At 44.6% G+C, this 25507-nt stretch overlaps 1 protein-coding gene across 5 annotated transcripts in view; it reads right to left on the bottom strand.

Moving 5' to 3' along the window:
- Positions 1-9730: 9730 nt before the first annotated feature.
- NUAK1 (NUAK family kinase 1) overlaps positions 9731-25507 on the bottom strand; it is a 70967-nt gene continuing 55190 nt past the window's right edge. For all 5 annotated transcript variants that reach the window (XM_039877886.1, XM_039877887.1, XM_039877888.1 and 2 more), the window contains 3 exons: positions 18963-19082; positions 16963-17095; positions 9731-14234 (listed from right to left, as the gene is read on the bottom strand). In XM_039877886.1, coding sequence (XP_039733820.1) covers positions 13081-14234; positions 16963-17095; positions 18963-19082 — 1407 coding nt within the window. In that variant the 3' untranslated portion in view covers positions 9731-13080. The remainder of the gene's footprint in view (positions 14235-16962; positions 17096-18962; positions 19083-25507) is intronic.

The following is a 25507-nucleotide window of genomic DNA, read 5'->3' as shown; positions in this document are numbered from 1 at the left end:
TCTCCTACTTCTCTGCCTCACATACACACACAAGGAAAAGGTTTCAGTCTCTGGGGCCCTTACAAAGGAAAATGGTCATGAGGATCTATCCCAGCATTACTCGGGGGACAGAGCCGAAGTCTCTTCTTACATCGAGAGGAAAGGAAAAACCATAAACTGAAGAATAAACTTCCTAATTGTGGAGAGCATGGTTAGAGGGCAGTGAATATCTCATCATTCTCAAATGGACTGAAAGCTTAAGGAAGCTTTCAGTAAATAACCTATTATATTGACATGAATAAAGTTAAGAGGGAGTAGTAGGCTGTACTGAGGCAGTAGAGACTACAGGGGGTGGGTGGGGGAGGGGGGATTGTTTCTGATGTCCCTTTGTATCTAACTCTTACCCAGATACCAAAACTGAGCCACCACGATGAGCCAAGTATCATATTCCCAAAAAATCTGCCAGACATTCCTGCCATTTCAGCTTTATTGAATTACTATGTAGTAGTAGCCTTAGAAATATAAATCGTGGAGAAGCAGGAAATGCGTTTATTTCATTAACCCAACTAGCCTTCATTTGAGGCTGCTGGTGCCTCTCTTAGGAACAGCCTTGCAAATACATTGCATTTTGTTTTCCAGCTGCAGCAAACCTGACAATAGGATAGCATTCGATTCCTGCTTCTCCTCAAAAGCCCTTTCTTTCCTATTTAGTTGCCCAGATGTAGCACAGAGCGTTAAGATGAGAACATCTGTGTGTCCTTTTGTTTGTCATTTCTTGATCTTTCAGGCAATAGTTGGCCAGACTTGCTTTTTACTTTCCTTCCAATCAACCCTCCACAAAGAATAACTCGTTTCCAAGATCAGCAACAAGCATCTTGTTGACATGAAAGAGCCCAGATGACCTTTGACACAAAAACTTGGTTCTCAGTGGAGGGGTTGCACATGCAAAATGCTTAATCGATGGCACGAGTAACGAAGACAGAGATTATTTGGTCATAACAAGCAACTTTGCATGCTCAGATGACAGAGCAGAATTAGCATCGGAAGCCCTGGAGTTAGATGGCCTGAGTTCAGATTCAGGCCATGCACTTACCAGCTGGATGACTTAAGACCATGACTTCCCTTCTCCAAGCTTCCATTTCCTCAGCAGTATTAATTTTACCTCCAGGGTCTATTGAGAGGCAGCTTCAAGGAAAAAATGAGAGTAGGGGGACCTGTAACCTACAAAACATCACTCAACTTTGTTATTATTATGACACTCAAACCGAAGAAGGCAAGAGATACATCCTTAAGTGACTCAGCTTGAGGCCAAATTGCAGTGTCTGTCCTTGCCACCTTTCCCGTGAAAATTACCCCGCTTTCTCATCTCATCCCGGTTCCCAAGGGGCTCATGTTGTTCTCTATTCTTGCTCTCAGTTAGCACTTAATAAATCTCTCCTGAAACATGAATGGCTGGCTAACGGTTGGCTGACAATGGCTTAATGTGTGATTCCTCCCAGGAGTGTTGGCATTTAGTTTAATAGGGAAGGAGACCCTAACGTCTCTCCTAACCACTCAGAAGCTCCACCGGAACCCAGGGAGACATCTGTAAATGTCACCATCTGGGCCCTTCCTCACGTGATCATGAATGCGAAGGTCTGGGAGAGTGAGCAAGGAGAGAAAGGAAACCTATTGGGAGTTACTGCTCACTTCCCGATGCGAAGAAAAGCCTAGTGCCTGGAATGCTGTAGGTGTTCCATAAATAATCTCAAATGGATGAATAAGTAATAGAATCAATAAATGAGTGAACAAATAAATGAAGAGCTGCCCCGTACATTCTCCACTCACTCACGACGAAGAAAATAAACGAAAGCTCACTTTGTCAGGGCACCTCTGAAGCAGCCAACTATAACAGCATGCCCCCTGCCTAATCGTTTTTACTGGAATTGCCAGCAAGCAGAAGAACCAATTCACTTTTTACTGATTGGATTTTTACCTGCCTTCTTTCTGGAATGCGATTTTTATAAAGGGAGTGCGTTGGGGGAGGATAACAGGATCTTAATAACGGTAAAAGGCATAGCTTGAAAGTCTGTCATCTCTGAGTTTAAGACCCAGTTCTGCTATCAACTATTTCTGTGATTGAGCAAATGAATTAACTTCAACTTTTACTTCTATCTGTGAAGGAGATACTCCTACGGGATACCCCTTTCTCACTGTGAAAAACAAACTACAAGACAGAACAAAATATATTAATTATTTTCAGACATTTGACAGCAAGCAACATAGGACTAGCAGACCCCAAACAAATAACAGAAAAAAAAAAAAAAAAAACAAGGGAAACCCTACAACTGTCCCAGCTTCACCTGGGGGAAGTTTCTGGTGAGAATCACCAAGAGGGGGAACATAAACAGAGCAAGTGACAAAAATCGGGTGGCCAGGGAGGCCCAGGCAGCTAGATGTGGAGGCACAGAGTCCTGGAGAGGAAGCTACTATACAAAGAGCCCCAGAAATCTGCATGGGGACACTCTGAGTCTTTAACTTAATTCTACTCTGCTAATGTGTGGGGGGAAAGTCTATGAAACTAGGCAAAGAAAAATAACAACAACAAAAAAGAATAATCCCTGGGGAGCTACAAGCCAAACAATTTTCGGACCTAACCAGAAACTGGAAAAGTCAAGTTCCCACCAGCTAGAGTACAGAGACGTTGCTGAATGTATATAAATATATATATTTATATTTACCAAATGGAACATTTAGGGATGAAAAAACACAATATCTGAAATATCAACTAATCTAGTGAAATTTTATTTCAGATATTGTGTTTTTCATCCCTAAATATTCCATTTCACTTGATGGAATTTAGAACACATTACATAGTACCAAAGAAAAGATCAGTGAACTTGAAGACATACAAAAGGGTGAGTCCCAATTATTTATTAGGCACTGAGTCAGACAACAAGGTTACCCAGTGCAGGTAAAGGGAACAGGCTGATCCAGAGATTCATGTTAGGAAATCACAGCAGTGTTTACATTCAAGGAATGAGTGTGAGGCTAAAAACAAAAGCAAGCAAGACTTCAAGGGCCGGGAGAAGGCAGACATGGTTCAGCAGGTGAAGGGGAGGAAGGGGGAAAACGCTGAGGTTCAAGACATTGACTGTGAGAAATGTAGTTGGCACTAGCTAAACTGGCAGGATCATGAGTAAATCCACCAGAATGAAAGATGCAAGGACAAAGAAAGACCTCAGGTGTAACACCAGCCAAAGCACCAATATGCAACTGCGCTGGGATCTTGGGAGGATGACTAGTCTCTTCTAGTCTGTCCTTTCCTTTTGGAATTCTCTTCTCAACAAGGAGTCCCATTAGCTCCAACTTAACCTCATGGGCAACACTGTCACCCTATTCTGGATCCCCCGAAGGACCCGAGAAATGTGATTATGATTGTTTCTCTAAAAAGGGAGACAATTTTCCCCAAGCCCCCATGTCACTTTGCTGCATCATTATGGTGCCCAGCTATTTGTGTTTATGAGAAGCCAGTGTAAGCAGCTCCCACTGCCAGGGACCATCTGTACTTCACAGGGACCGAACCCATAACCATGGCTTCTTTGGAGCAGATCGGCAGGCCTGGTTCTGAAGTCTGCATCTGGCTTTCTGCTTTGCACACATCCTTTTGTCTGGGCTCCAAAGCCTGATGGCTGAAGCTTCTGGAATGCCCTAGGCATTGCTGAATCAGATGTTTTTCAGCTTCAGTGATTCACAAATTCCAATTTGCAGAACTTTCTCAGGATAGCTATTTTTTGGAGCCCCTTTTCTCCAGCTGCCTCCAAAATGAACTGTTCCTCACCCTCAGTTTCTTCTGACTGTGAGATGTGTGTCTGCAAGTCCAGTTTGGGACCATGTCTGTGTCACCACCCTGCTATGGGCTTCAAAGACAAGGCAATACACTGCTTTTTGAGTGATCAAAGTTGCTGTTGCAATGCCTGACCCCAGGAAGGTTTATGCAGCCCAGCTTGGCATCTTGTGTTTCCATATGGCCCCAAGCAGTTGCTTTGAGCAATCAGGCCTCTAGAATCAGGGTCCCCTGAGACACACCGGCACAGGAAATAGCACGTGGAGCCTTGTTGAGGAACGCATGTGAATACACAGCTTTAGACAGAAGGAACTCAGCCACTGAAGGCCCACTGTCCCTCTACTGAGTTCTGAGACACAGTTGGTGCCCAGAATGGAGAAAGGCCCACTCCTCCATCCCATTTCACATTAGAGGAAACTGTAATCAACTCCACTAATCCCACTTGCTGAGACTGGATCTTCCGGAACCTAACACCAATGGGGCACTGGGGGGACAGATACTCTCTCCACTTTTGTATGAAGAGTGCATTGAACAGGGCCAGAGTCTTCTTTCCTGATAGTATCTGTTTTGCTCCTATAGGAAAATGCCTTGTACATGAACAGGGATGGTGACAGGATGGGGCTTTTGATCAAGGAGACTGACTTGAAGAAGGGTCATCTCAGGGGTACAACAGAGCAATTAAGAACTTGGGCTCAGAAGCCATTCAGCAAGGCCTGTATTTGAATCCTGTTCCGCATTTAACAGTGGGGCAGCTTGGGCAAGTTACCGCACATTTCCAACCCTCATGAGAGCATTAAAAGACATGATATGTGACAAGAGCAGACGCACTGCCTGCAGCTCAATAAGAACTCAGTGAATATCAACAATAATGATTTTTATTTATGCTGAGACCTTCCCATGGGAAGCAGACATAAGTTGTGACAGAGACACTGTTATGTGTCCACCCGATTTCATTTTATATTCTACTTTTTAAGTACTATGGACTTGAAGACGATCCAGGAAGTTAGGTTGGGGTCAGGTGACTGGGTTCTGGCCAATGAGATATGAGCACCAATGATGTACATCACATCCAGATCGGTTCTTAAAAGATCTTGACTTGTGCTTTCTCTCTCCTTCATTTGCATAACTGCAAATGACAAACCCTTTGATGGCAGAACCACAGGGTGGAAGAAGCTCAGATCCCCAAGCGTCTGCAGAGAGACAGCATAACAAGGAAACTTGCCCAAACTGTATTGAACTCGGCGAGAGTAAGAAATGATTGTTTATCATACTGAGCCACTGACATTTCAGAGCTTATTTGTCACTTTACCATAACATAGCCTATCCAGACTAATTCACAAAAACTAGCACAGGTAGTAGATGGGGGAACCAGCTGGTCAAGAAACAATAGATATTCCCACTCAGGTAGAAATAGGCAGCATAAATTTTTCATCAGTAGGAAAATAATTGTCACACTCTTAAAACAAAATTGATTGCTGGTTTCTCACACAATTCCCTGCTGAAACCATACAGTTGTGATAGCATGGAGCAGTTTTTGCGACATGAAAACCTTAGTGTGCATTTCCTGGTCTTTATAGAGCATCACTTCCATGTTCCAAACTTTGCATGATTGATTCTGTGGATTAAAAACATCCTCTCCATGAATTTCAATAAATTGGCAGTGAATTTCTGCAGTGGAAACATATTCTCATTTAAAATGCGCGTCATGGCATGTATCTCGTCTGGGGACCACCTGTCAAAGGAAGCAGCCATTTGTAGTTACGGCTACACAAACTCATAAATGATCACAGCCAGCCTGCATTAGAACATGGCCACATATGTTTAGCAAAACACCATACACTCCATGCACCACGGCTGTCCTATGCCAATGGACCAGAAATTAACCCTGTAAAGTTCTATTTTGGAGGCTCAAGGGCCTTTGTATATACTGTTCCTACTGCCTGGAATGCTCACTCTGCGTATAGTTATTTCTTCACCTTTGGACCTCTGCCCAAAGGCCAGCTCTTCAGAGATGCCTTCCCTGACTACTCTTTCTATGAGAGGTACCTCCCTCACTTAATTCTCTATTTCTGCATCCTATCCATTTCCTTCATAGCACTTATTATAATCTGTAATGGAGGGGGAGTGTTTGTTTACTTGTTTATTATCCATTTCTCTCACTAGACCTAAGTAACCATGAAATCCACCCCATCTTTAGAATTCCAGATATATGAGCCAATACATCCCCTGTAGTGTTAAAATCAGTTTCAGCTGGATTTTTCTCACATTGTAGCTGATTTTACAGCTGAAATCTTCCTAACAAATATATCTCCTCTCTACAGCATTATATTTTTGTCTTCCTGATACTATCTCTATAAATTAAAAATCTTCTATGTGTCAGGGCCTGTATTAAGTACTTTATTTCATTTAATTTTCATAATAACTCTGAAAATGATTAGAAATGATTTAATGCTATTTTACAGATGAGGAAATCGAGGCCCAAAAGGTAGAACTTTTTTTGTTGACTCTGCATCCCTTCTTTTGGGGGAGCTGCTCTCCCCTACTCTGTGTGATTCTGAAGGAACTGTCATTCGAGTATACCACAAGGGTGGGCACATGATCCAGCCTTGCCAATCAGGGCATCTCTCTACCCAGACTCTGTGACTGGGCCAGAGGGAGACACGTGATCCCAGCAAAGCCAATCACAATGCCTCCTTGGCACATAAATGTTAGGATAGTAAGAGTCTCTCTCTGACTCTAAGATCATACACTAAAAGACCTCATAACACTTCCGAAGAGCTATCTTGCTCCCATGCAGAAAGATCCTGCGTAAGAATGAAATCCACATTCAACAAGAGTGAATGAAAAAGAGGCCAACAGCATTACTTGAATCCCTGGATCCAGCATGCCTGGGACATACGCCTTGGACTTTTCAGTTACTTGAAGCAGTAAATTCATCTTGTTACTCGACATGTTCTGAGTTGTGTTTCTGTCACTTGCTACTGAATAAGGATGAAGTGAACACCATGTAGAAGCTCAATAAATTTTAAATTCTCTCAATTTTCCTCCTTAAACTTGACCATGCCTCATGACCTCACCGATCAATCAGTTGACAACATGTCAACTGTGCTGCTCCAACGACCTCTATTTTCCTTACTACCCCTCCTATTTTTTTGCATAACCAACCACTTCTGTTTATTTACTTTTTACAATATACTTTTTAAACCCATGGATGATATTGAATCATAATCCTGCTTAAATATCCATAGGTTATTTTATTTTTGCAAAGATAAGTTCTGAAAATCATAAAACCAAATAGACTGATAATACATATACCAAAATTAGATTTAAAATGTAGGTCACGGCTCTCATTCACTCTATCCTGGCATTAAAGATGTCAAAAGGATACGTACTTAGAACACCACCAAGTATCCCAACATTTACAGACATAGGTGTTGTTGAAAAGGTCTTTCTCTGATTTTAGCAAAGAGAAACTATCCAAATTTTATTCTTTATACTACTGACAAGACTTAACTTTGGCACACAGTATTACTATTTCTCTTACTTTAGCAAGTTCTATTTTTCTCAAAGCCTTTCCCCCAATTTTTCCAGAAGTAAATATCATATTTCCAACCTTCAAAATATATGTACCAGGTTGGGATGTTCACATATAACCTTTCCAATTTCAGGCTAAGCAAAGACATGCATTTAGAACTATATTAACGTCATTAAAGCAAAAGACAATCCAACTTAATATCAGGAGATGTTGTGACTTTCCATTTAGTGTTTGATATAGAAAACATTACTTTTGACATTCTTTATTCAAATACCAGTCTGATCACACATGGCCCAAGAACATTCAAATAATAAATTTAAAAAAAAAACAGATGTATAATGTTTGAAGATTGGTCTTCAAACATTATAGCAGTGATGCCACGTTTATCTATGATCTTGCCAACATAAAGCCACATCCACACCCTAGTGGCCATCAAAACATTCAGCAGAGCTTCCTTAACTGTGCTGTTTGGAGCTACCAGTGTGAGTTCTATTGACTTTCTTTTCAAGCTCTGAATAGCTGTAGGGATCTCAGCAGGGGTTGGAGGAACCAGCTCAACATTGGCATAGTGCCAAAATGTGGCTAATCGAGGCTTCATATAAGTCACAGCACTGGGGCTTTCTCTGAGAGGTTACAAACAAATTGGGCCACAGTTCTAGGGTGAAAAGTCTGTGGCCTCAAACAGCTAGCTTAATGTCACCCCCCGAAAGGCTTCTCACTACCGCTTACATGTCACATTTTGTAGAGCCCCTAGGCCATGCATATGGTGCTATTCCCTATATCTGACTGCAGAACTTTGTCTTTCCAAAGGGGCTCACTTTTAAGTAAGTTTCCCCTTAGTCTCTTACCCTGAAAATGATTGACAGGCCCACTTGCTAACAGTGGCAGGGACCACAGCAAGAATTAAAAGCCTCCAAGCCAGGCAGATTGCCTTTAAGATGTTCTGTTTTAAAAGTCAGTGAATATTGCCCTGTAAAGTAAGGACTATGGTTTCTCGTTCATTGAGTTTTATACTCAAGGGAACTTCAAAGAAATTCTCTCACTCTTTCATAGCCCTATTAACAGTTGAGTAAGGCAGCAATGAATATACCCATCAGACACATGAGAAAACTGAGGCCCAAAGACATGAAGCAATTTGACTCAATAGCAATCATCAAGTCCAAACTGGAATTGGAATTCTTCCTACCTCAGACCAGCTTGAGAGTCATGGGCATGTCCTAATTTGCCAGGCCACAATTATAAGCATCCATTCCCCAACCCTCGACCATAGCCAGTCCCAGTCAATTTAGCCAATTAAGTCCCATCAGATTAGTTTGCCAGATAAAATAGAGGATGCCCAGTTAAATCTGAATTTCAGATAACTTTTTTTTTTTAGTATAAGCCCGACCCAAATTTCGCATGACTTATACAAAAAAAAAAAAAAATTGTTTAACTGAGTGTCCTGTAGTTTTATTTGCTAAATATGACAATGCTGCAACAGATGTTCTCCACGTAGACCAGATAAGGGTTGAAAGTTGCAATTTCCTTGGAAAGTCACTTTTCTTGCACAGGTCCCCTAACAGTGCTCTTCAGTAAGAGCGTGACCCTGTAAGGTTTGATACGAGGGTAGGGTTTGAGGTCATATCACACTGTGACTGAGACTCAGGGACTCTTTGATCCTACTCTATTATTCATCCTCCTTTATAGGAGCTTCCTGGAGTCTGTTGGCACAAGGAACAATGGCAAAATAGGACTCAGGACGCCATTTCATTATAGGCAGAGCAGTGGCCTTCCCCAATAGGAAACATGGCCTATCGATGTTGGAGTCTGCGCAATCTGATTAGCGATTTATCTGCCCTTGGAAAAGACAGGAGAGTCGAGGAGTGGGGCAGGTAGAGGAAGCTGAGGTGTGGGCTGAGTATTCACCTCTGATACTGTCTCTAGTTCGGGCTGAAGGAATCAGGTCAGTAGGCTCTTTTGAAAACCGGAACTGAGAACATGTAAATTTGAAAGTTATGGGATCAGACAAGGCGGGGTCAGAAAATCAGGGAGGAGAAAGCCGGGCTGCAAAGGGGGAGCAGAAGAGAGGGCCTGGAGTTCTCTTGGATTCCACTTCTCCAGTTCTTGGCTTGAGCTGCATTGCTAGATGCATTTCCTTTTGAGAACTTTGAATAAATTCTTTGTGCTTAAGCTAGCCCGGGTGGGTTTCTGTTACTTAAATCCATGTTGTCACTTACTTAACTAAGAGAAAAACAACCAAATAAAGAAGCGAGGTCCCAGTTCAGTTCAGTTCATTGCAATTTATTTAATTTAAAAATAAAAACAGAAACCAAAAAAAACAAAAAACAAAAAACCAAAAAAAAAAAAATCCATTTCAATGAAAATACAAACACTTTGGGTGGTTATCCAGCTTTTTTTTTTTTTTCCCTGTAGGCTGTTCTGGGCTCAAACCAATCAAATGAGTGAAGATCAATTTTGACTGGAGCCATAGAGCATGTTGCACCAATTAAATTACACCAATATATTATTATAATACCTTTGAAATGCCTTTCAGACCAATAAATAAAAAAAGACAAATTCAAATAAAAAAGTCGACTTTTTATTACCAAAAAAAAATAGAAATTAAATAAAAGTCACAACATGGATTATTAAAAAAAATGTGCAGTCAAGTTTCTCTTTTTTTTTTTTTTTTCTTCTAGGAATGATACCATGCCAGTTAATCCCTACAGAACATTTCCAGTTTGGCAATAAACAGTCAGTTGATCATTCACATTTGTACTCAAGACAGCAGGTCTGGGCAACGCTCACCTGAATTTTACCCTGAAAAGTGCTCCTTGTCATCTAAAGAAGCAGCACCTTATAACAGGGATGGAAATTCAGAGAGTACTTAGCATTTTCATTTCACCTGGGGTCTTGAAGCACTTCCTGAAAACTGATCATGCCTTGAAATTTACCTGTAAAAAGAAGTATAATTCTACTCCTTTGGCAGATGTGTAAACTAAGACACTGAAAGGCCCACAGAGGCAAGGAAAGGACCAGGAGAGCTGACATTGAATCTCCTGCTTGGTCCATCATGTCATAAAAGTGTCTCTCACTCGTAATTCCATGGAAATGAATCAAGCATGACTTCCTCGGCTGGGGATTGGCTGGTAGGGATGACAGGACTTACTCAGGAAGCAGGGGAGCTGCTTTTCAGGGTATTTCCCTCTAGTCTAAGTTTTTCCTTCAGAAGACAGAGTCAACATCAGATCTAGAATTGGAGGATTTAGCAGAATGTCAGAACTGGCAGGGCCTGAGAGACCAGCTGATCCACCCCTCCGGCTCTCACTCGGAGGAAAACAGCCCCCATAACACCACAGGTGCTTACGACCAGTTAGCAACCTAGTTAGCAACACACTAGGACTTGCCTCATTGTCTCTGCCTCTGAGTGGAGGACCGTGTCTGCCACAATCCACTGTCTGGGTTTATTGATGAAAGTGAACGTGTGTGTGTATGTGTGTGTGTGAGAGAGAGATTTTGGGGTTTGGGAGGCGGGGCGGGGAGGGTATAGAATGATTTTCCTTATAGTGTCACTTTAATCTAAAAGTTAGAAGGCTGGAAAATGCCAAACAGAGGTGATCACTTGGCAAAAGGAAAAAACACATCAACCAGCAGGTAGGTGTTACATCTAAGTCATAAATACAGACAGCTACCAACTAGGCCAGCTGCCATACAAGAGAGACCAGCAGTGTGGCAGTACAAGTGCTCAGAAAAGGCTGCATTAAATGAGACCAGGAGTAGGGAGCTCAGAGGTTGCAGAACATCCTCCGTGTAGCCACACACCCTCCACGATTTGCTACCTACAGATTTTTTCCCTTTGAACCTATATTGGAGCTCAGAAAGGAGGTGGGACTGAGTGAAAGGAAACAGAGAAGTTCCCCACAATAATTACTGAGCTCAACCTGAAGGAACGCACAAACTAAAACCCCAGAGCTGGTGGCAAGGGGAGAAATGGAGCCACCTCCTTGGAGAAAGGGCAGTTTCATTCTAATTAATGTTCTTAGTGCCTGAAGGTGATTTCTTCTCATCTCCCTATGAATTATTATCAGTTGGTTTTCCCAAAAATAGCCCCCAAGACTAGCCCTCCTTATATATCCAGGTGTCTACCAAGAAGTCAACCATCTTGAAACAAGGGTTTCAGTTTGCCCAGGCCAGCAGAATCTGAAGTCATCTCAAATTCCCAAGACCATTAATTCCAAATTCAGTATATGAAGATGTCCCATTGTGGGAGTGACATCTTGTCACCTGTAATCTGGGTGTCTAAAACTTTAATACCCAGTTACGTTACTTTCTAAGGTAAGAGTCTTTTCATACGTCTTCTCTGATCCCTCCAGAAGCATTTGGATGACTTCTAGGGAAATGTCCCCTGTCCTGCATACTTCCTCCCAACTCACTCTGCTCTTCCAACACCTTATTCATTTGAATGGATGGAGCTTTCTTTATCCACAAAGCCTAGGAGTTCAAACCCGTGACATGGGATACCTAGATTTGGGAGAAAGCACATTCTGCTGACTTTCCTTTCCTTGTCCAAATATTCTACCTACACATTAACTCCCTTGAAGCAAACTCTCTGCTTCTAAGGATTCCACACTTGGCGGATGGGGAACCGTCTCCTATTAGTAAACAGGGTGAATGGTTGAGCCGGTTACTCTTTTGGAGACTGTGGACAGCGTCACATCCCATTCAGAGCATTCATGCAGGTGAGAATGAATCTAAGAGGTGGCATTCCAGTTAATATTGAGACATTAAAGAAACAGACAAATTGCCCCTTGCTGGTGTGGGTCAATTTCCATTCACCTGCACAAAGACCACAGAGGATCCCAAGCTCTGTCATACACCAGAGTTCTGACCTCTGACACCACCATCTTTTTACCTGTCCACCCTTAGGAGATTATGCTGAAGGGCAAAACAGACATCAGGAAAGAAGCCAAAACATCACCATGTGCTGACTCTACGTCCTTAGCAGAGTTCAGAGAATTCTCCCTCTGACCAAGGCCCTGTCTTCCATTCAAGGTAGAGTAGCAAAGTAACAAATGCCACACTAGTGGCATGAAAGACATAACAGATCCCACAGGATGCCCTAACCTAATTCCCAGGGCTTAGCCAGGTCAAGCACTACATGCCAGGAGTGCTACGGCCCCCTTCCCGCCCCCATGGCAGCCATGATTATTCAATCACAGCACTCCTTCCCATGTACCTGGGCTACCCAAACCAACACACTCAGCAGCCACTATCAATCAATCACAGATTCAAGCTCGAGTTGCTGAAATAGACTTGCCAACCCCCTGCAGTCAGACCAAGCTTACTAATGTGAGAAGGAGCAAGCTCTAAGCTCACTCAGAGCAGATGGTCTCTCTTGCCTTTCCTCCAGAAGCATTTGGATGACTTCTAGGGAAATGCTCTTTCTCCCATATGCTTCTAGCCCACCCCTCTAGGTGTTGGCCAATGCCACCTCCCCAGACAGCTGGTCCTCTAGGAGGTGCCATAAAGCCAACACCCATTAGGACCCAAATTCTGACTGGCAGTTGACAGGAATGGCAGACAGCCCACTTATCCCTTTTAGACACTAGCTCAAGGCTGCAAACTTGGCCAAGCGAGATGGCACCGATCCTTTTTCAGTCTATTAACATGGCCAGCAAAGAGGTAACCAGCTCATTAGGACAAGTCACTGCTCCCCTTCCTCCCTCATGCCCACCCCCAACCCGCCCTGCACCCCAGAGAGCTAGTTGAGCTTGTTGCAGATCTCCAGCGCTTTCTTGTAGACCTGAGTCACGTCATCCATGTCTGTAAGCAGGGAGAAGCTGCTGTCTCCCAGCCGATTCCGGTACCGCTTCAGGTACTGGGGCCGGGGCCGGTTCTGGAGCCCCTCAAAGTCCTGGATCTGAAGGAAGTTTTCGGCAGAGACGCAGCTGCGGATGCGCTGGCGGGCAGGGCGATTCTCCTGCAGGTCCAGCAAGTCGAAGGAGTCGCTGGACAGGACGCTGTCATCGCTGATGACGCTGGAAGGCCGGCTGTAGCTCCGGGAGAGGCCCTCAGCAGGCACGCCGGGCTCCAGCAAGGATTCCAGTGTGGGCATTTCGGGGCTAGCGAGGGCTGGGTCCATGGTGCCCGCAGAGTACTTGCTGCTGTGTTTCAAGATGCCCTTCCTGCGGCAGGAAAGGCTGAGGGCAGTCACCCTGGCTGGGTCCGGGGGCGTTGGGGATGGGACGCTGCTCCCTGTCTCATCATTACCGTCCAATAGCTCCGAAGACTCACTGCGCTCCGGAGAGGAGTAATAACCTGATTCTCTCTGCTGGGTCTTTTTCAAGATGCCTTTCTTGGGCATGGTGGCCGAGTGTTTGGGGCTGAGTTTACTTGGCACCTCCGCCTCGGGGGAGCTTGGGAGGGGCATGCCAGTCCGGCACAAGTCCTGGTCCATCTTGAAAGCAGAGGGTAAGGCAGGACTGACGACTCCTTCGATGAAGCCAGTGCTGTGCGAGCGATGCTCACTGTTGCTTCGCTTCTTCAGGATCCCTTTGGGCCGCTTGGAACTCAGCTTGGATGGGCTTTCGGGCACCGAGTCCTGGCCGGACTGGGCAAAGTCATTCTCTTTCTTGGACTTCTTCAGTGACCTCTGCCGCTCCAGCATGACCTCAGAGGCCCCGGGTTTGGCCAGGCCCTTGATTTTGGCTTCGGCCTCGGCCTGCAGCCCCGTGGAACGGTGGTGCCAGTCGATAATGCGAGCCAGGAGCGGGGACTCAGAGTTGTGAAGGGCGTCACAGTCACAGACACTGCTCTTGTAGCCCCAGTTCACCCACCAGTGGTTGGCGATGTCCTCGATGGTGGCCCGACGATCGGGGTTCACCATCAGCATCCACCGAATGAGTCCTCGAGCATCTATGGGACAAGAAACAAAAGGAAGATGCCTTATATAAGAGCGCTTGGCTTTGTGACAGGGTTGACACTCCAGGGGTGGCTAAGGAGACATGGTCGCTTTCAGAAAACTCCGACTGGAGCCCCGGTCCAGCCAGAGTCTTCCAGGACATACCTCAAAAGCATCATCGAGACACAGAACCAAGCAGGCCATCACATCTTCGCATGTTTTTCCACGTGCGTGGAGGACTATTATAAACTTATTGAGCTCTCCATCAACTCTGGTCCTTATAAAATAGGCAAGGCCAGTGCCCGGGAAAGAATCTAGACCCAACCACAAGCAGGGCCCCACCATTCCTTTGGTAGATATCATTTTACTTAAAGGGAAAACAGGTCTGGATTGCCATGGCTTCCTTTAGTCCTCCAAAGGTAGGCTTGTATAAACACGCAGTGCTCAGAGTTACTGCGATAGTGTGTAGGCACGAAAAGGAAATTTGCAGCTGAGATGGTGAGAAAAAGTCTCCTCAGCAGAGAGGGAAAGACAGAGAAGGATGGAGAGGAGCTCATACCTGGCACACCTGGGCAGCGACAGGGGCCATACCCAAGGCAGACCTTGGCCAGGTTCTGAGCCCCACGCCTGGTGAGCTCACCTCCTTCCTCTCTCTGACATAAGCCCCAGTGTGCCGGGCTGCCAGATCAGAGAGCTGATCTATGTCTGCTCTCCGCTTACAGCCTGTCTGAAAAACTCCATTTGCAAATTTCTGCTGCCAGAGAATTAGGGGGAAACCCCCAAAGGGATGTCGAGAAGGCCAAAGGAACCAACTGACTCTCACAGCCTAGAAATCGACTTTCAAGATAAAGCTGTGCTCTCTCAATGGGGGTTGAAGTATATCTTGGGAAGGCACACCTCCCCTCAGCTGCAAGGGGGCCAGGGTGAGCTGCACCCCCTGAAAAGTACAGGACAACTGTTTATTCAGTCACTCAACAAATATTTCCTGATCCTCTGCACTGTGTCGGGAACTGTATTGACACCATTTAGCTGGTGTGGCAAAGAAGACTGCCTAAGAGGTCACCCTGAAATTTCTCAAAAAAAAAAAAAAGGGTAGCTAACTGAAAAAATATAGAGACACTCGGTACACAAACGTACACACGTATAATATATATACACACGCAAATGTATATAACAGTCAATCCTCGTTATTCACAGATTCTGTACTTGTAAATTTGCCTACTCGCTAAAATACATCTGTAACCCAAAAGTCAATACTCAGGACACTTTCCCAGTCGCTTGAGTACATTTAGAGTGGCAAACACTCTGAGTTGCCCCAACACGCACGTGCGTCTCCAGCTGAAGTCTGACAGGGGCCAGAACTCTGCCTTCTTATCTCTGCTCTCATACTAACCAGGCCCTTTCACGGTCTCTTCAGTCCGTGTTTTTCACATTTTTGTACTTTTTGTTGGTGATTTCACCGTTTAGCCCCCAAGCATAGTGCTGAAGTGCTGTCTAGTGTTCCGAGGTACGGAAAAGGCTGTGATGAGCCTTATGGAGGAAATGGGGGTGTTAGATAAGCTTCACTAGGTATGAGTTACAGTGGGTTGGCTGTGAGTTCGACATCCGTGAATCAACAATATATTTTAAGTGAGGTACCTTTAAACAGAAACATACATAAGAAGAGGTGACATACTGACTGAACACTGTGACCAGAGGCCCTGTATTTCCCCAATGCTTCAGTATTCACTAACTCAGCGCTCAAAGCAACTTTACAGAATGTAACCACCATGAATAATAAGCCTCAACAATGCGTGCCCGTGCATGTGTGCGTGTACATATATGGTATGTATACATGTGCAGTAGTTCGTGTTAACTGCATTTCAAAGATGGCCACCCTTTCCATTCATGCACAGAGCTCTCCCATCAAGAGATGGAGCTTATGGCCTCGGATGCTGTGACCAGTAGCACAGGGAAGAAGTGATATTGTCTGGCGTCCAAGAGCAGACATTAAGAAGGCCTGGCAGCTTCTTCGTCCTCCTTGTTAGAGCCCTGAGCGGCCACGTAAGAAGTCCAGGCTTCCTCTGGGACAGATAGGCCTCAGAAGCTCATGGAGACAGAGCCCACACGGAGGTGTCCCACCACCAACCCCTAGCCCCAGCTGTCATCTGGCTACACGTGCATGAGAAATCCCAAGCAAGGCTAGAAGATCTCTAGTCGACCCGGGGAATAGTGGCTGACAGTTACATAATTGTTTAAACCACCGAGTTTGTCTGGGGGGATGGGATAGAACTGTTATGCAGCAATAGGTCATGAAACAGCCCCCATGTGCCGTGCTCCTGGCTGGGGCACCGTAGGGAAAAAGGGCAGGTGCCACCCTCGTGGCACTTAGACTCTAGGGAGGTGGTTTACATGCCTACCTGGACTGGAAGGGACTTCGTGTACTACCTTTCCCAAAGTGTTAATTTTTAGTGGAAAAACTGAATCCAAACAGGCTCAGAGACTTGCCCAAGTTCCTACAACGAGCAAACAGAACTCCTAGCCTGCCTGCAGTGGAGAATGCTCGTTCTGAAAATGGCCATTTGGGGAGGTTTGGGTAAAGCAGCCTAACAAGCCAGCTTTGCCAGAAGACGAAGACCTGAGGAGAAGAGGGAGGAAAAGCAGGAGACTCCTTACAGACATTACAACAGAAGCAGAAAGCATGAGCTGGGGCAAGTGAGCCAAACACTCCCACTCAACCTCTGACCCGCCCCGGGCACGCACCTGAGGGCTGCGTGGGCTCCCGGTACTCTCCGCTGCTGATCTGCCGAATGAGGTTTTTGTGATCGAAACCATCGAAGGGCATTGTTCCATAAACGAGAGTGTAAAGCAACACGCCTAGGGCCCAGCTGTCCACCTGGAGCAGAGAGACAGGACATACAGGAGCTGGGAAGCAGATTCCAGATGCCTTCCGAACCATTAGCATCACATAGTGTGCGCAGCCACCCTCAGCGACCCCAGGAACTGAATTTAGCACCTGGCGGACAGGTTCCCATGCAGCCTGACAACTGATACGCAGAGCAGCTGTGCATTTCCATTTCAAACCGAGACCCAACCTATGTCAGAACTTTCTCAAATAGATTATCTTCTTTGATCCTTATCATAATTTTGTGAAACAGGTAGGGCCTGAATTATTTTCAGCCCCACTTGACAGGTGAGAATCCTGAGGCACAAGGAGCTAAATGGTTTCTCCAGAGGCCTCATCCCAGTGATGGAGCTAGGACTGGACACAGGGTTCTTCGCTCCTAATCCAGGGACCAATTTCTTCCTGTGCCTTCTTCAAATAGATCGGGGGTGGCAAACCCAAATGCTTATAAGAGCCAGGCAGACAACAAACATGAACAAAGCAAGAGAGAATTGGGGGTACAACATGTAGTGTTGGGGACAGAGATAAACTGTAGAGTGCCTTCCCCCATCTTAAGCAGGCTGCCTCCCCTCGGCTAATCGCTGCCACAAAATAATGAAGTCCCAGCACTGTTAGATTCTTTGTTTTGTTTTTTTTTTTTAAGAGAAGTCAGAAACCAGATTTTTATGTGAAATCTCCCAGTTAGTAAATGTCTGTTCATTTTTTTTTTAGAAAGACTAACGTAGCCAAATAAAGCCTGCGTGCTGGCCAGATCACAGGCTGCCAGCTTGTAACCTCGGAAACAGATCCTCGAAGATCAAAGCAGCATTCATTATCTATGATAAATTTACAGTGTCGCGTTTCTTCAGTTTTGTAAATTGAAGCCTAGGCTCCCCGCTTACATTCTCATTTCAGAGAGACTTTCTCTTCACTGTAATTGGTAGAGGCTCTTGGCATCCTCTTCGGCCTCCAGCCCTGCCCCCAAACACTCTTAAACAGATAAATATTTGGAAGGAAACATTTCAACCCCACTGAGCAGCTGCTATTTAAAGGATACTGAGTGAATGAATCTCTCTTTTAAAAAGAACCATCTTTTTTAAAGAGAACAGTCAGTCACAACTCACCCATTTTCAAAATAACATTTTTCACAGACACATCTTTTTACAGTGGCCATGAAAGCTTTAGGCATACAGAGGAATGCACTTCTCATGAACTAAAAGTTACAACTGAATGTATTTCCTTAATCAAAAAATAGATGCTGTCAAAAATATTTGCAAAAAGATATTCATTCTCAGAGTTAGGGGTTTTTTTGGTTTGACGTTTGTTTTGTGTTTTGCTATAATGAGGAAAAACAGAAAATCTGTCTAAATCTTGCGGGGTAACTAAATTATGGTATATTTATCCATAAGGTAAAACATTGTCATCATTGAAAATCATGTTTTTAATAACGAATTCAGAAAATGTGTCACAATATAATGTTAATAAAAGGCAATATATATATATGTATTTATATATATATACACACACACACATATATATAATGATTTCAATTTTTTTTTAAATGCAGAGATTTACAGTGGAAAAAAGTCTTTTAAAAAGTCACAAAAATATTAAGGGGTTATCTTTTTGGGGTAGACTGCAGTAACTTTACATTCTCTTTTAGCCTTTTCTGAATTTTTAAAATTTTTTCCCAGGTATGTATGTTATGACTTTTATAATCATAGTTTTTAAAGTTTTCTTTGCTTGTTGTTGTTGTTGTTGTTGTTGTTGTTGTTGTTGTTTTTAAAGAATTTCCTGGATCTAGTTCTTGCCCTCTCCCCTTTTCTACCCCCAAGCCTCCCCTACCTACCCCATCATATACAACAGGCAACCTGCTCACCTCTGGCCCTCGGTAAGGCCTCCCGTTGACAATTTCAGGAGATGCATAGAGCGGACTCCCACAAAAGGTTTGCAAGAACTTGTCCTTCTGGTACAAGTTGGAAAGCCCAAAGTCAGCAATCTATAAAGACAAGCAAGATGGGGGAGGCCCATTAGTGATGCAGTAAGCGTCTGCATTGGATCAGCACCAGAGCAGCTGAGAGAAATCCGAGTAGGTCTGCCCGCTGAGTCAAGCTTTTCTTCCCAGCCCTGGGTCTTCATAAGAGGATCAGCCAACACAGCTGGGCCATGATTCTCAACTGCAGTCCTTGGCATCTAACACAAGTTCTGCCATATCTGCACACTACATGCTCTATTATTTAAAATGACTTCTTACTTGGACTCTCTCGACCTTCACTTTGATTTAGACTTGCCTGCACAGTAGCCACAAAATCATAGCCTTGATGTTTCTGATGAACATTAAATTGCATAACTATTCATTTGAAAGTTGTCCATCTGCGGCCTACCTAAAATAAGACTGCACCACAGTGATGTGCAAACCACACTTTGGAAAACCCTGACTTGTGCACCTGACACTACCACCTTTTATCCACCCGCACTCTGATCAGAACTGTAGTATGCCCATCTTGTGACCCTAGATGCAATGGGCTGAGGGCACTGGGTTTTGAGTCATCATACGTCAGCCCAAATTCCACCACTAGCCATATATGTGACATGGAGCAGGACATTTAGCTACTTGGATCCTCAGTTTACCCCCCAGAAAATGGGAAGCCATGATCCCTATTCTGTTCCAGCTCACAAGATTATGTAAGAATAAGAAAAAAAATATATCAAGATGAACCATGAATGTAAAAGTGCTTTATAACCTTCAAGTCTTCAAGTTCCATACAAATGTTTTACCTAACTTTGCTTCTCTTACATTGCACACCCTTTGGAGTCATTCTTTTTTTCCTTTAGTTTCTTGAAGTGTTTTATTTATTATCCTTTACGGTAACCCTCTTCCATATATATATTCACATATATACATATCATATGTATTATGTATGTATAAGCATATTATCACACTATCACACGTGTATATATGCCTATATTATATAGCTATGTACATATATGCATATATATACTTAAATATATGTATAAATTCATCTTGCCTATTAGACTCTGAGTCCCCTGCCCCTGCAGGTGGCAGATTCCACATTTTCCCCTCATTTTTGTATCATCCACTGCTTAGTACCTGCCCTCACCCAAGAAACACTTGTCACTATAATAGTCATTAATTTTGAAAAGCACAAGATAATTACTAGGCAACACAAAATAATAATAAACTTAGTTACCACTTACTGAACAACCTCCAATCAAACACTTTACACTAAAACCCCATTTACACAACAATGGGAATGTACTTCAAGCCACTGAACTGTACACCTAAAAATCATTAAAATGGTAAATGTTATGTTATGGATATTTTACCACAATTTTTTTAAAACCCATTTAACAGATGAGAGAACTGAGGTTCAGGGAGATGAAGTTATCCATCTCAAGAGAGCTAACTAGTACTCATCAATGTGAACCCCTGTGTCCCTAAAGCTTCAGACCACTGTGCCACCAAGTCGCAGGGTTAGGGCACATTTCACTCCACTCTAAGCCTTTCATTCCAGCCTCACAAGCTGAGCCGCTGCGGGCTTCTGCCATTGCCCAAGCCGGTTTTCAGGTGAGGCTTATAAACAGGCTGAGTGACTCCCGTACCCAGAGAGCAGCCCGGCCTGATTGCAAACACACTCAAGCTGTTTTGAACACAGCCCCTAGAATAAGCCTATTTTGTCACAGTCGTCCCTGAATGAATGGAATGTCACTGAAAGTAGCTTGTGAAAAACCACCCTCAGAAAACGCATTCTTGGGGCTCAGACTGCACTTCATTGCCCTGAATTCCACTATCTTATCAAAGGCTCCTGACTTGCTCCAGGAAGTTGGTTGGAAGCTCTATGAAGCATGCCCTGTCTATCAGAAGAGGCGTAGAATGACTGCAGCCTGGGACACCCTGAGAAGTCACGGGCCTCGTCCTGACTTCAGCTAAGGGAGGAACCGCACAGCACAGTGCACTTCCTGAGGAAAATACATTCTTTCCCATCCCAAATGTCTGAGGCATCTGGGGCACCTATGAGCTTCCAAATACACACATGTGTGAGAAGCACCCACCAGTGCCACATGCAAATCCGCACACACACAAACAACTCACACTGGGAGTTCTCCGAGTCTGGGCATCCTTGCTTTCCTTGTAGCCCTTTTGAGAAGTGTGTTTATGTTGTACCCGCTCCCATCCTCAGAGACTGATGTTTATCAGCCTCTCCCAGTAAAGCTGTCATTGCCACTGACAGAAGATTAATAGAAATCTAGATTAGTCCATATTCTTGGCACTTCAATGGAAAAGCAATATTAATCAACGCATCTACACACACACATAGTTCTCGAAACTGGAGCCACTTAAACTTGGGTCGCAGCCTTAAGATTTTATGCCATGAGGAGCTTATATCAACTATAAGACTGTTCCCCTGCCCCACACTGGTTCAGAACCACCCTCTGTGCCTACACTGGACTGGTCAGTTCAGCCTGGACTCTGAAAAGGAAACCGGGAAGTCAACAGTCATGTCTTTAACTTTTTAAGTTTTTGTTGTTATCGAGCCGCTGGATGAAAATCGGAGTTAGAAAGATAAAAGTAGGAAGTGGCTGTTCGCATTTCAAAAGAATTAACTTCACTACAACATGGGTGAACCTTGAAGACACCGTGCTAAGTGAAAACAAGCCAGACACAAAAGGATAAATATTCTATGAGCCCGCTTGGACTAGTCAAATTCATAGAGACAGAAGGTAGAACGGTGGTTGCCAGGGGAGGAATGGGGAGTTATTATTTAATGAGGACAGAGTTTCATTCGGGGAACATGCAAAAGATGGACAGAGGTGATGGGTGCACAACAGTGTGAGTCTACTTAATGCCACTGAACCGCACACCTAAAAATGGTAAACTTGATGTTACATAGATCTTGCCACGATTTAAATAAAGAAGGATTAATCTCAGATGACAGGACTAATCACCGTGAGTTCACCCTATGAAAAAGGAAGTACCAGCTTGCTGATGATTAACCGCTGGGAAAGGATGCTGATGACAATGACAACATAAGCCGTGGTCTGACAGTCACTTGCAGTGCCGAAGAGGAAGTGCAGTGGACGGGGCTGATCAGAGGTTTAGGAGCCAGAAGAACCTACGGCTAACCCTGGCCTTAGCACTACGAGGTTATTGGTGGGACCTGCCAAGACACTCAATTTCCTCATCTGCAAAATGGGAATAAGAATAGAACCCACCTCGTACAGGTGTTGCGAGGACCAAAGAACACTCATATAAAGTCCCGGAATAGTCCTGGTCCCAGCCGACTCTATAAATTACAGCCATTGTGATACTGCTGATGGTTAGCACTGTTTGCTAGGCAAGACAAAGTTAGAACTAAACCCAATAAGCCACTGCCCACCAAAGAGCCAAGAGAAATGAGCATCGGCACCAGCTGGGAGCACATCAGTAACTGAGAATCCTGGGCCCCGACCCCGGCCTCCTGAGTCAGGGTCTGAATTTTAACGAGATCCCCAGAGGATTCACTGCACATTAGCGACTCTGAACCTGGGTTTCTTCGTCTGTAAAACTGGTGTGATAATAACAATGCAACTTACCTTGTGGAGCTGATGGAAAATCAAATGAATCGATAGCTGGAAATCATGCTTTGTACATAGGAGGCCTTCAATAAATGTTAGCAATTACTACTTTAAACTCTCCGAGTCTATTTCCTTTACTGGGAAATAGAACTGCAATAGCACCAATCACACGGTATTATGAAAACCAAAATTAGATTAAATGACATATTATAATAATAGCAGCCTTGCGACTTGCCAGCGGCTATTCTGTGAATACTACATACATTAATGTATTAAATCCTCACAACAACCCTGTGAGGAGGGTACCATTAGTAGCAGATAAGGAAGCAGGCCCAGGGCAGTAAAGTGGCTGGCCTAAAATTCCCTGAAGGAAGAGCGCCTTGCTGTAAATCTCCACATTAAGGGGAGTTATTGCTCTCAGGTGGCTGAGGAGGAAGCGGGCTTTCTGCAGAACTCCTCAGGAAGACAGCAGCCCCATACAGGAAGACACACTCCACAGCCCCTTTCCTGCCTTGGAGTTAATCGTGGTGGCTTTACCCGTGACAGCCTCCTTCCTGAGCTGTCAGGAAGTGAAGGTAGAGAGTGGAACAATGAGCAAAAGTGAATGGGGTCAGCTTTCATCATCGAAAAAAATCTAAGCTCACACCGCTGAGAGAGAGGGAGAGAGGGACTGGAAATGGTCGGCTCCATGCAAGCTGGGGAAGCCCTTAACTCATGGCACCTCCAAAAGGCAGCCTTTCAGGGGACACCAATGAGCAACCCATCCCAGCTCACTACACATTCGACTCTGGCATCCCTGCACTTGGAGAGTCTCTCCCAGGGACAGCTGAACACAAGCTGCCTACAGACAAGGCAAGACTGACTGAAGCAAGAACCAAAAAGTGTCTTCGTGTGATGCTTTCTTGGACTTAGGGCAAATTTGGGTGGGAGTAGTAAAGGGTAGAATGTATCAGGGGCCCGGTCTTGAGCGGCATATAGCCATAGGTTTGAAGCAGCCCCATTGCTTATACGCTGTGGGAGACTCCTCATCTGTATAATGGGAGTCGTCAGACCCATGCTGGTAGAGACATTCCGAGAACCAAAGGAAATAAAGCATATGGAGGGTCTGGCTCAGGACTCCAGCTTCCAGCACTGGCTCCATAAAGGTCACTTTCCTCTCCCAGCCTCCATGCCCTGTTCCTGTGCTTGGTGCTCCTTCCCCTTGAAAGACCATTACATTCCTTTCTGTTGAATTCCTACCCATCCTTCAAAACTCAGTTCGATCACCACTTCCTCAGCGAAGGCTTTCTGGTCCGTCTAGCGAATAGACCTACCGCTTCCTGCTCAGCACTTCCACAGCATATTATACACAGCACTAAAAGGCACATAGTAGGGCCACTAGGCCCTGCCAAGAGACAAAGAGCAGAGAAGGCTTCCTGGAAGAAGATTCATTCAAGCCGAGACTCAAGGGGTGGGGTAGAGGTGGGAGGGGAGCAAAGAACAATGGGAAGAGCATTCTAGGCAGAGGGAACTATGTGTGCAAAGGCCAGGAATCCGGAGAAAGCTTGGTGGATTCGAGGGGTTCAAGTCCTATGCAAGCAGACTTCCCTGACCACCCTAGCCAAATGGTACCAGCCATCCTCCAACTGCACCCTTTGTGTGGATTTTCTTCACTATCAGATAAATGTACATTATACATTGCTTCATTTACTGTTTGTGTCCCCAACTGAAATTCTAAGGCCACGAGGGCAGGTACCTTGTTTTCCTCATTCACCTAGGTATCCTTCTCATGGCTCCTTGTGACTGATAGTTTAACAAGTGCTAGTTCTGAGCTCCGAGAACTCAGGAGCCTGACTACCTGGTTCATTATTAAATTCCCAGCATCCAGGCCAGGGCCAGGTACCCAGTAGGAACTTCGTAAATATCTGTGGTCGAATAAATAGTGTCGATAGGAGAGACTCAATTTGCTGAATGATTAGGTGCAGAAGTGAATGCAGGCACGCATGGATATATAAACATACATATACATACATACACACACACACACACACATAAATGGACAGATGAACAAACAAATGAATGGATTAATTAATGCATGAATACACATTCTCACATTCATATAATCAAAGCCCAGAGGCCCACATCCTGAGCTGCCCCACTTAGTCTTGTTAAGGCTCAGAGGTTCCAACCTCGCCTTAGCCCTGACTATTCAAAGCTTCTTTTCTTATCGGCAGCAGCTGAATTTCCATTGTCATCACGGGTAATGGGCCATTTCCCCCTACGCCCCTCTACTCTGAGCCCTGGGAGCTCACCAAATTCCCAGCCCTCTCTGAGGAGGTCAGCTGACCCTAGTGCCTGGACCTCTTCTCATTGTAAGGCATTTTTACAGGAGCCTCCTATGGGAATTGTCGGCATTCCATTCTCCCAGAGAGTGGGATGTGAATCTGGCCTGTTTTTATTAATTGCAAATTAAAGCTATACTGGGTGTCTATTTTAGTAGACATGCTTCTCCACAGAGGACGGAATGCATCCCAAAGAAGCACATTGCTCTCATTCTTTCTGCTGACCGACTGTGTGAATATTTTTAGAAGCCACACCCTCTCACAGTGGCCAGATAAATATTTCCAAGGCCAGATGTGTTCTTTGAAAATCGACATCAGGCAGGGAGGCAAGAAGAACAAGCTGCATGGCTCATAGCAAAACTGCAGTGACATGTGACAAGTTTAAATCAGTAGCATTTTCATAGGCTTCGTGGGTAAATGCCCTCCACCCTTGGAATAGGGAAGATGCACCCACATTTAGAGAGGCACAAGAGGGGGCTCTGAGAGGCACCTCACTGCTCTTATCCCCTTGGCTGGTAATAGATCA

This window comes from Pteropus medius, unplaced genomic scaffold (assembly GCF_902729225.1).
Source record: "Pteropus medius unplaced genomic scaffold, Ma_sr-lr_union100, whole genome shotgun sequence".
Lineage (NCBI taxonomy): Eukaryota > Metazoa > Chordata > Mammalia > Chiroptera > Pteropodidae > Pteropus > Pteropus medius.
This window is presented reverse-complemented; position numbering and strand designations above follow the sequence as displayed.